This window comes from Zerene cesonia, chromosome 1 (genome assembly GCF_012273895.1).
Source record: "Zerene cesonia ecotype Mississippi chromosome 1, Zerene_cesonia_1.1, whole genome shotgun sequence".
Taxonomy (NCBI): domain Eukaryota; kingdom Metazoa; phylum Arthropoda; class Insecta; order Lepidoptera; family Pieridae; genus Zerene; species Zerene cesonia.
This window is the reverse complement of record NC_052102.1, coordinates 9,845,435-9,858,289: the sequence shown is the minus strand read 5'-3', so window position 1 is coordinate 9,858,289 and position 12,855 is coordinate 9,845,435. Positions and strand designations below refer to the sequence as shown.

The window sequence follows — 12,855 nt, the reverse complement described above, 5'->3', positions numbered from 1 at the left end:
TTCATACAAATTACCTATATCTTGTTATTACATCTAATTATGGATGTAATAATAACTTTATTCAGTTTTGTTGAAGGCCACTTAACATTTCTGCTATAAAATATCCAAAAAATCGACTAAATTGATGTACTTTATTAAACCCGTTAAATCGCTTTAAAATCAAACAAAATGTATTTTCATTGGTTTTCTAATTTAATGAAACGGTAAAAAAAAAGAAAGAACAGAAATTTATTTGAAAGTTACACTATTTTCCCATACAACACTAAGTAAGCAGTTTGGATTTCAAATAAGATACCTAGTAGTAAGTAGGCAAGTAATGAGGCGCTGCATAAGCCGTCCGTAAAACGAGATAATTCGTGTGAAATGTGACGCAATACGACGTGCTGTGACGACGCGATAAGTGTAAATACAATGACTCATGAAAATGATATTGTTAACGATATAATAACGCAATGGTTTACTGTTCGGATTGTGCGATTTTTTTTTTCAGAATTGCGCTAAGATATAAGAACAGTTGGACCCGACAATATTGATAGCTGTTTCGTTTAGAAACTGTTTTGTTTACTTTCTGTAATTGTTTACTTTCTGGTCTTTTACTAGGTTTGAAAAGAACAATGGTTCTATAAAAATGTAGGTCTTTAATTTTAAATTGTTCAATTATATAAGTATACTTTTCTCTGTATTGTAGATGACAGGTAATCTACCACAAATACCACTTCATTCTTTAAAAGAGGTTTGTTTTTAGATTTTAATTGAAAGGATACATTATGTACGATCAATGGCGATTTGTCTTATCACCATCGATATGGTCCTCCTGCTCATATAATAAACGCGAAAGTTTATAAACTTATAGATGGATGGACGGATATATGGATGTTTGTTACTCTTTCACGTGAAAACAGATTATTGTAGGTATCTGTATGAAATTTGGTACAAACATAGATTATAGTCTGGATTAGCACATAGGCTAATTTCTAACCGGATAACACGCCAGTGACGCCGCGTGTTGTAGCTAGTGTAAAATCAAATGTTGTCGCATTTAATTTGAATTATAATTATAGATAACGAGTAGATTTATCAACCCTTTTTTATAGTATTTCATAAGAAGTACGTTATTCATATGCCAAGGGATTTCATGTAACCCGGAACTCGCCAAAACACCATCGAATGACTTAGCAAATTTTCAATTCACAGTGCTTGCGGTCGAGATATTTAATTTCTGCTATTTGGACTTTGTACCGATGTGAGAACTGTTTACTGTAGAATCTATATAATAAAGATAAAATCGTACTATAATGGGTTTAACTAATAGTTGAAAATAATTTGTCTCAATGTAAGTACGTAGGTTAACACAAGTTGAAATATTATTTTGCTACCAACCGGATTTTAGATTAATTATTAAATTTCTGTGTTAGTTACTAATTGTATTTTTCTAAGTAAAATTGTTATATAACTAGATTATAATTGATTGTAATTGTATTATTTATAGATTACAATTGTATTAGTGCAAAAACATAGTGAATCGTCTATTTATATGATTGTGCATTGTTCGATTGAGGGCAAAAGATTTTTTGCGATAACAACGTTAGCAAGCTTTAATTTTAATTTCTTTGAATATATCAATAACGAAGCAGATATATTAGATACATTTCACACTATTGTTATAATTCTGAAAGTTTGTTTGTTTGGATTTTTGTCCGTCAAACACGCTGAAACTACTCAACGGATTTTGATTAAATTTGGTATACAGATATGGTATGAGCTGACTTGGGTGATAGGATACTTTTTATCCCGAATAATGTTCCCTTGGGATAAAACAGGAATCTTGATATCCGGGCGAAGCCGGGACCTGCGTTTAGTATAATATAAAATGCCCTGTATGTTCTTCTTGGGTCACAAGCTATCCCTGTACCATATTTCATTCAAATCGGTTCAGTAGTTTTTGCGTGAAACTTACGTACAAACTTTCACATTTATAATATTATAGGATAGGATAGGATGCAAGTGGTATTTACTAACTAACGCATTTTTCAATAGTTTTAATTACCCCTTTGCACTTAACCGACCTAATTGTAAAGTATTATTAAAAATGAATTAAATGATTTTTGTTATTAATTTATTTTGTATAGAGATATCGGTACTTAAAGTCATAAACAAATGATGCGAATCGATATTACTCGTATAAACTTAATTGATATATATCCAATTTAATTGAAATATACGAGATGCATTTAAGATTTTAATATTGTTTAAAAAAATCTAAATGTTAAAGAAAAAACGTTAAAATTGATGAAATTGCTATCTGCTACAAATAAAGTTTTCTTCAAATATTCTTCATTACAAATTTAAAAATAATAATTACTTTCAAGAATACGGTTGTTTTCGTAATTCTTGTTAAGATTTTAATTAATGGCGCTGTGCGTCTTCTCCTTCATATATAATCACTTAGCGGTTCGCCCCGGCTTCGCTTGCGGTACATATATACCTAGCCTATAGCACAGAGGGATCATGTACATGTGCAAAGTGTGAAAGAATTTTTGAAATCGGTCCAATAGTTTTTGATATTAGCGCGTCCCTGCAAACAAACTCTTTAGCTTTTGAATATTATTAGTATAGATACGGATAATGTGTTTGCAAATGAGTAATAAGTAAACACACCGTAATTAAACGAATAAAATCTTAATCCGTCCGCCCAGGCTTCGCCCCTCGTACATATATAGTCTATACCCTTCCTCAATAAATAGCTATCTAACACTGAAATAATTTTTCAAATCGGCCCACTAGTTCCTGAGATTAGTGCGTTCAAACAAACAAACACTTTAGCATTATAATATCATAGTATATATATAATGTGTAAATATTAAATCGTAGCATAATTAAAGGAAAACAAATAATGTTAATCAAAGAATCGGTGCAACAAAGCAAGCGTTATAATAGAGTCGATTCGATTTGTTCACATTTCCACTCGGCTAATCGTTGCCAGTGAGATAACCTGCCGCTATCAGCTGTGGTGGGACTCAACCCTACAAACCAGTAGGTGGGTCGAAGCGACCGTATGGGGAATTACATCGTGATTTTTTTGTCACTTTTTCTTTTTTAATTACAGAGGTTAGTGTTGGAATGATAATAGGTAGGCTCTATAATTGTTTTGTAAGTAGATAGTTAATTTTCGTAAGATTGTTTTTTAATTAGCAATTTGATTATGAGCATTGATTAAAATGCCGATCGTTTGCTGCGTTTTTTTGTAGACGTTATTTAATGGACTAGATGTAAATATGTTTGTTTTTTACCTAATGGTGTTGAAAATAAGAAAATTAGGTACCGATGTTTGAAATGGGGTTCTTCGTCCTTCAATGACTAAGATTTATGACGTAGATAAATTAGGATATTCTATGTGCGCTATAATAATAGGATAAGAAGGGGTGAGCGAGGTGATCAGTTTATCGCAACATTAATTATTTACGTTGAGGTATTAATTATTATTGACTAAGTTTATTATAAACTAGCTGCGCCCCGCAGTCTCACCCGCGTAAGTCCGTACTCCGTAGGAATATCGGGATAAAAAGTTGCCTATATGTTGTTCCAGTTGTCCAGCTGCCTACGTACCAAATTTCATTGCAAACACAGCTACAAACACACGCACATCCTTACAAACTTTCGCATTTATAATATGACTAGGATAGGATTAGTAGGAAGTAGGATGAAATAACATTGGTTTCCAAACTAATTGATTCCTTATAATATTGTTTCCTTTATCCCAATCGAAGAAGCCAGCGGAACTATCTAATAAATCACACGATACGATCTAATGCAGTTTTGATCATTCTTGGGAATACATGTCATTAGTTTTGAATGCACCCTACCTGTACAGATGCGTCTTGTGCAGCGCAATGGTGCATAAATCATTCATCATTATTGTTACTCAGATCGAAATACTTCAAATCGCTCTCGCTACGTTGGCTGTAGTTTGGTTGGTAGGTTCGTTTGGCGCGCGGCCAATGCAGAATGCGTTTTCGCTATAATTCATTGACTATTTTTAAATCTTTGTACTTTTACCCTAATGCAGGCCATGCGATTTTTCTCGGAGCGCCTATTGTATTTTATTTGAGAAATTATTTCGGTTGTCAGTTACTATTGGGTAAGATAAACGTTTGTTCATCGAATTATGAGCCGTACTATATGAGAAATAAGGTTATAAATATCTTAAGAAAATATTAACTGTTTGAGTATAAAGTAAGTGAACAAAACAAGGGAGTCAAGGATTAGGGATATTTATTTTGTGAAACTTAAATATTAATTTAAAAATTAATTTATTATGACGTATGATTCAAATAGACTAGAATATAAAAAAAATAAAATAAAAAAAACAAAAAAAACATTGCGGCCTAATCGACCTGCGCGGCATTTAGTCGGTCAGATAAACAATCGAAGTGTGACAGTGCCGGGGCGCTATCGCATTTTCCGGAGGCTGGGCGAGCTATCGGCCGGCGGCAGTGCGGCCGGCGCGCGCGCACCGAAAGCATGTGCCCGCCTCCGCGATGTACATAGAGCCCGCCGCGTTCCGAGCGCCCAGCGCCGAATCCCTCGCCCAAACCGAACCCACCCCCATATGGACGCAGTGCTTACCGTCCCCGTTATTCACAGGCAAGAAAGCGCCGCTCAAGACCTACGAAGAGATCCAGCCGCTGATACAGCAGGCCCGCAAGCGGGAACTCAAACTCATCATCAGGGAGAACTCGTGGCCGATCAACAGCCCGATACGAGCCTCCCTCTGGCCGGCTCTCTGCAGACAACATCAACATGGCAAATCGATGCTCGACGGCTTCTACTGGGACATGGTTACGCAGGTCAGTGATCTTCTCTGGTCAAGGTTGTCCACTATCGCTATTGAATTGTTCACTTATCGTGAAATCGCACACTTAATTTTTCCCCAAGGTTGTTTGCTTAGCGCCGCCCAAATGTTTGTGAGTGCCCTCAGATAAGCAGATGACGTACACAAGGTCGAAGTACGGCTCTGTTCAAACGCTTTTGTTTTAAGATGCTTGTCGATGATGCACAAGCCAAATTGATGTTTATCGGCCTCGATTTAAAAGCGAAAATCGGTTGAGAGTTAAGAGTAGGCTCTAGTGGTCTGTAAGCATACGTGACCGATTCATAAATGAAAACCTTAAACATATAACGTTGGATAAATCAACAATGGTGTTTCTAAATATATGTAGTGTTAGGTCTCAAGTTTATGTTGTTGAAATAAACTTTTTTTTTCTTTCTTCATAAAATTACACATTATAGAATTAGTTGATTTCAATTACGTTTCAACCGTATAACAAACAGGTTTGGTTTCGATAATACGATGCATAAAAACGTTACCGACTCTGTTAAAGGTTAAGAAACTGATTGGCCGAGTGGTTATCTTGTTAGTTCTTTATCTATATCAAAGTTATCAGCTGCTCACACCTCGCTCTTGCTCCACATTGCAGGCGCGGTCGTGTCTAGAGTAATTACATGTCTCACACAGGCTCTTTCATCGTACGATTTGCCTCAACCTTGTGAATGAATTAATATGCAACCTCTACGTAGGCCTGCCTGTCAAAGACACGTGCGCTTTCCATTCACTAACGCTTATGGATGTGGTACATGCTATAACTGTCTGCGTTAATCTTAATGTTGTGTGTGAATAAAAGGCTATATGCGGTGACTTACAGATCAGGTTCTTTGTGGACTTGTTAGACGCGCGGGTGCTGTTGTAGAAATAATTTTATTATAATTAGAGATCTTTCCACTTATGGCTACGTGGAGTGGTATTTTTGAGATTGGGAGTAGGCTTTCTTATAAATATTCTAGAAATGTTGGGTGTTCTGCACCCAAATATGTCTTATAAATGATAAAAAATAACAATTTAATCGTCCACTAATGCCGGATGTAAGTAAAATGGATCAACAGTAATAAGTAATAATATCGAGGTTGCATTAAAACTTTGTATTTGATGATTTAGCCACTAATTGAAAAATCGAAGCGATAATGTCAGTTAGAGTCCTTGCGATGGACATCAACGTGCGCGCATGCCCCCAGCGTCGCTCACTGCATCACAATTAGCAGTTAACAATACCTCGACAACCGTATCGCAGTTGTGTTTTTTGTCTATCGCCTCCGTTGTTACAACACTGTCAATTAGTACTATCGCTTTACCTTTGTTTATCGTGACTGCGTGAGTCATGGACGGCGATATACTTATAAAAACTCATTTGCATATTTCTCGCGATTTTTTCACTGAATGTGTCCAAAGCTTTGTTATCATGATCTGGTAAACAATGGACTAATTGGTCGTTAGTATACTAATCACTTGTTTTTACGAATTGTGTAGCACGACTAATTTAGTGTCATCCTATAAAGCCGATGCTCGTGGGTTGTTCTCGGAATGAGTAAATTTCTTTTCGAGAACTTTCTGTGACATTGCAGTTTTATTGTTTGCGAACATTTGGCTAGTTTTCAAAATGGAAGCTGTCACGGAGTATTCTGCATATCTATGTGAGGTGATGTTGATAAAAAAAAATATGTTCGGAAAACTTTCGGCGTATCGAATAGGCCGCCCATTTTCTGGTGCTGAGTGGATTGTGTTTATTATTTCGGCTTACGCGCTTGGCATCGCGTCAACCTTTCTGCCGGTTCACCTTCAATACTTGCTGCACACATTGCTAAGTTCATACGGCGCACTTGTGTTGCGTTGATATGGTATACAGGGCACGAGCCTGTTTTTGCCAATCCTTGCGCCATATGTTGTGCCAACGCATATTGTTTATAATATTTTAAACTAAAACATTTGGATTATATTGTATTTCTAGCCTTTTGTTTGTAAATATTCGAGATTAAAAGAATTCTAATAAGGTTTGCTATTGAACCTGCGGATGAGTAATGATTTTACGCAAATCATGCTGATACAATTGCTGAAGTTCTTATGAATCTGATGCAAACTTCTGCATTATAGTCGCAAGCTATACTTATAGGTTTTGTTAAAAAAATGAAAGTGAAAATTCAACTTATTGAGCCTGCACAAAACTAATAAAAAAAAAAAATAATAAATAAGACTCTGTCAGTATATGTTTTGTAATAAGCCTTTTTGGTACAATGTGAACTGTTTTGCCTTTTAAGGCATCGCTCGTCTTAAAGTTTTTATTAAACCTATAACAATCAAGCAAGTAATTATTTCTATTGTTGGAAACTGGTCTACAAGAACGGGACAATTGCAGCCGTAACTCAACTGATTCATAACGCTAACGCTCTTCAAACGTATAAAAAATTCGTTCTATTCGTGTTTTTCTTGTCAATTAGCACCACTAATAGATAAACAATTTATTATTCACGCTCGCATTGTTTCCGTTTTCCTTAACGACACATGTAAACATTGGCTATAGGTTTGTTGTGGATGAATCAAACAGGACTCCACGTGGCGGCGAGGTGAGTTGACTCTCGCCAAAATTCCGGTTTTCTGAGAAACATCGGAATGCCGGTCTCAAAATATCCACATCCATTTCCACCGATGACTTCATGCGGTTCCTGCACTCCATCTGCCCTCTCGGACTTCCGAGTTTCTTGAAGGTTGCGATCATTTTCTTAATGGTGCAAGTGCGTTTGACTTAAATATATGGAGATAACTTTCGATTTTTGTTTCTCTGCTATAGGACATGCCTACATGTCTTTTAGCAATATGATGTATTACAATTTCTTTGACGGATAATAGATACTAATATTTTACTCATTACCCATAATAGGCATTGTGCAGTCAGAATGTTATATTTTAATGACCGTCTCCTTGGCGCAGATGTTATTGCTTGAGCGTAGAACCGAGGGCTCCTGAGTTCAGATTCCCGGTACACATAATAAATGTCTCTCTCTGGCAGGACACATATAGATATATAGAAGGCTGATCACCCAACAAAAATCAATCAGTGAAACAGATGTTAAATAGCATCTGCCCCATACCCCGCTAAGAGACACGGGTCTTCAATTTTTTCTATTTTAATGCATCGTAAACAATATTTCCGTATCAGAACTTCTCTCTTTGCCTATGTTAGTGTGTTATCTAATTTCCCATATCGAAACACTTGAATAATGTAGTGCTACACGCTAATGAGATTGTGGCACATACTATAAGTATCTAATAAGAATCGATGCGCGCGACCTTTCGGTTCATTCAAGTTTGCGTTCCACGAATCGCCGATCAAATTCCGTTATCTCATTGTATGCGAGATTTCCGATCGATACATCTCAATGCTACACTGAGATGAATCTTCAACATATATTCTAACATTGTCAAAAGCTGGTGTTGTGCCAATGTCCACGGTCGCCTTGACCTCCGAAGTGCTCTCGTGGCATGAGGAACTCGGGTGTTTGATGCGACGTTATTTTACTGTGTGGGGGTGTTCTGGCGGTTTTTATCGGAAGTTCTAGGGTGTCGGAATGAATGGATGATTTATGTTACAGCGGTTGAATGTATTTGGCATGGAACATACACATATCTATATTAAGAAATATTTATTGCCCAAATGTGTTGCTAAGCTTTAAACTCGTGAACGGCTCGACCAAAAGGGCCAGTTTTTTTATTGTTTTTGTTAAGGCACAAAGAGTTCTTATGGAGAGAATAAACGTACCTCAGTTGAAGCCGGGGCGGATCGCTAGTCTTGTATGAATGTATAGTTAGTATTGTAGAACGACTTTAAACAAAACGCGATATAAGAAATGCAGTTAATTATTTTCGTTAATTTCGGTATTCCAAAAATGTTCCTATATCCGTTCAAACGTTATTTATTATGAACGTATCTGTGCATACTGTATATACATCCTATGTCACTCAGTGTAGTTACAGCTTTCTAATGGTGAAAAAATGTTTGAAATCGGTCCTGGTTTATGCGAGAAAACCTTACAAGCGTACAAAAATATGAAAATATAAAAAATCTAAAGCTTCCTTTTTATAATATTAGTGTCATATATGTATGTAATTTATGTCAATATACAAAGACATTCATATCGATCGATTTATAGTAATCAAGAACAAAATGTAACGATAACTTAATAGACCGCCGGTACCGGACCGGTCTGAAATTGGATTAGCTGCAAATCTGACCTTTAACGTTTACTTGAATAAGCTGAGGAAAGTAACCGAGACTATTTGCGTCGCTAATATCATTACTCCCGATCCGATTAGTGCGCGCGCGCCGGCCGCTGATACAAAGTTACGTAGTAATTAAATAATTAAATCTATCGCATGGATTTCGCGGTCCATTGCCGTTATTGTATTGGCTGGTGGCGTGGTTTGTTATTCATTCGACTGTAGGACGATGAAAAACAGTTTTAAAATTGTAGTTGTTCTTATAAAAATTTTTAAAACATATTTCGTTTCTTTTACCTCTCTCCACGCGGTCGCCTGGTAGAGATCACTGCACAGTGATAAGGCCGACGATTACACTATATCTTTGGTATATGTAACTGTATCTATGTGTGTGTTTTCGTACAATTAAGAGTTACATAAATAAATACAATCGGAATACCTTTTGCTTATTTTTTATGTTATGTTTTGTTTTTATATATAAGCAATAAAGAATTTCATTTCATGTGTTCAATCGTACTTGGATAACTTTCCGAATTATTATATATAACTAGCTGCGTCCCGCGGTTTCACCCGCGTAAGAGACCATATCCCATAGGAATATCGGGATATGGTTTTACGTGGGTCCAGCTGTCTACGTACTAAATTTCATTGCAATCGGTTCAGTAGTTTTTGCGTGAAAGAGCAACAAACACATCAAACACATCGCTACAAACTTTCGCATTTATAATATTAGTAGGATACACTTATATGTGTGAAATACCTTGTTCTTTTCTGGAATTTCAGATAAAGTTGTATTATATATTTGCTATTATTAATTTGCAACAACATTGATGTTAGTAGATAGTGAGTTTCTAAACTTATTTCAGGTTATTATAATCGCGCCATGTTTGCGTAAGTTGAGCGGGACCTCTTCATCGAGTATTTAAATATCTATTGATTTTAAAAACAACACATTGAATAAAATCAACGGCGGTGTTGACAATATATATGAAGCGATAAATTAACATGATCAATCATTAGAAAATATTTGAAAACAAATAAGTATATATAATATAAACTGACCTAGACTAACGTCGGTTATAATTGGATTAATTCTGTTTTAATTTTGGCAGTCTACTTTGCCCTTTGTAACGCGGTAATACGTTTAAGGTTGGAGAGTGTTGAGAATAAAATCATTAGCAATGAAATGGCAACACTATATCACCATTCAATGCGCGGTGACTTCACCTCGCGTTGGAATTATAATCATATTATAGTGTAGAAAAATGGAATTCTTAAAATTTTCATTGAAATGGATGAGAATTTAATGTCATTTCTCTGGTCATCATCATCTGATGATGATCAGCAGTGGGAACATATATGGGCATCAGCCCATGTATGTTCCCACTGGGTCATAGACCTCCTATGAGGGTTCAAGCCATAATCCACCACGCTGGCCAAGTGCGAGTTGGCAGATGTCACATGTCGTCGAACTTTTGATTCTTGGACATTTTGCCGGTTTTCTCACGATGTTTTCCTTCAATGTTTTAAGCAGTGGTGATGTTATCCACATGTGTAGATAAATTGAAAAATCAATTTATTTTCTGCACGCTCGCCCGGTCTCGAACCCCGGACTAATCGATTTTGAAATCCGAGGATCTCACCACTGAGCCACCACTGCTTTTTTTTCATTTTCATTTTTCTGGTCATTGAATATAAATGGAGTGTCCGTGAGAAATAATATAGTACCAAATATCAATTAAATGTACGATTTATTAAAAACATTTATTCATTATATTCACGCATGACATTCCGCCCGCGGCTTCGCCCGCTTAGTCAAAAAAAAAGATGTAGAACCCGGGGCCTTGCCGTGAGATTTTCTGTATAAAAAATATCATATCCTGTCAATTCTTGGGTCTCAAACTATCTTTGAAAAGTTTAGGCCTGAAGAAGAGACAGACAGACAAACAGGTATTTACCCTGTAATTATTTGATTTTTCTATAATTTGATCAAAGAGTTTTTTTAAGATAAAATCGCCCTTATTTCTACAATATTACATCTGCATACATACGAAAGTAAATATACGTAAAACAATTGTATACACTCATAATACAATACCTTAGCATCCATAATAATAAAATCGTAAAATATCGATAGAAGTTCTAATTGCGGTATTGTTTACAGCGAATCTGTATTGAAGCGATACATCGCACTTTTGATCCGTCTCCCTAACCTAACCTTCAGCTTATATCGGCTATCTACACCAGCACATCAAACAAAAATCGTAAATTCGGTATATACATAGGTAAAAGCGTTGTGGCTTCACGCCAAGTACCAAAATAGATGTACCTAGGTTCACTTCGCACCTACTTGGTCACGTGCGCGATGTTTTTGCATCGAGTGTGCGATGGTTCTTGCTATTGTTCTAAGTAGGTGTGGTGATGGAGGTGTCAGAGATGTCCAAGACTGGTATACTCTTATAAGATAGTGTGTATTGCTATCTTAGATATAACACTCACAGAAGTATCAAGTAGTTTGTGATGACGCACTACAGAGGTGCTGTGGTAGAACGAGAATGCAATCGTATAACGTGAAGTAAGAAATGATTGAGAAGAGATATAGGTTAGTTGCAAAAGTAGTAAGTAGATGCTTACAGATAAATGTAGATTGGTCTACTAAGAGGTTGTAATAGATGTAAAAGATGGCAATTGTCTTATATTATAAAGTACATTAGAAATAATGATTAAAAAGAGGTTAGTCCTTGCACAGGTATTGAAGAAGTTATGACGAACTAACAATTGCAGGATAACATTACATCTTTTTTAACAAAGTCCGTTAAAAATCCGTTACGTTGGTCTTATCGTTTTTATGGTTTAACTTGTGAGAAAGAAAATAGCCTATACCTACCTACTTCTGAAACACTTATATGTACCACAAGCTTCGATATTGAATCTAGTGTCGAGAGCCCAAGGTCCCAGTGTCACGGCCAGCGTGACTAACCAATCGATGGCAGGAAGTCTGGAACGCGCTTCCTGCACCTGTGAGGCTTCGAACCTGCGACCTTGTCCAGATTAGTTGTGTGTACTATTGCGTATATGTATGTGTGGGGTAGTGCTGTGTGTGTGCGGATGGGAGAAAACTGTTGATTGAATTAAGTTTCTTGAAAAATTTTTGGGGTTCTGCATAGATTTAAAACGTATTTCATAATGCCTTAAATGTATATTATATTATACTTACTGCGTTATTAAAAGAAACACAAAAATGGCTAATATTCACCGGGATATAATATGCTAATTTGATTATGTGTGCAAAACACATTGCTAAAAGATCGATAGGATAGAAAAAAATCAGTTATCATTCATCAGTCACTGTCGTTTACTACGTTGCTTTAGCGGTGTGTATAAGTACAATGTTCTGTTTATAAGTAACAATATCGTTATATCATTGAATGTACATCTTTTCTCATCGAATAGTATTATTAAGTCACAGAAAAATACATAAACTGGCTTTCAACTCAACATGATATATATTGTATGTATGTGTGTGTGTGTGTGTGTGTGTCTGTACGAGCAAATGTTAAATACAAGTAAACATGCATACACTTAGTTGATTAGCCAGCTTAATTTTGCGTTCACGCAAAACAAATTGTTCGCCACAGACAAATAGACAAATGAATTCATTAGCATTTAATTAAAATACAGTAGTCGACGTTGCAACACGGTCTTGTAATGAAAATAACATATTGGTCTATAAGTGAAATAACAATTTATGA

At 36.0% G+C, this 12,855-nt stretch overlaps 1 protein-coding gene across 7 annotated transcripts in view; it reads left to right on the top strand.

Moving 5' to 3' along the window:
• LOC119828778 (GTPase-activating protein skywalker) overlaps positions 1 to 12,855 on the top strand; it is a 75,437-nt gene that overhangs the window by 11,715 nt on the left and 50,867 nt on the right. For all 7 annotated transcript variants that reach the window (XM_038351049.1, XM_038351041.1, XM_038351033.1 and 4 more), the window contains exon 3: positions 4,645 to 4,847. In XM_038351049.1, coding sequence (XP_038206977.1) covers positions 4,645 to 4,847 — 203 coding nt within the window. The remainder of the gene's footprint in view (positions 1 to 4,644; positions 4,848 to 12,855) is intronic.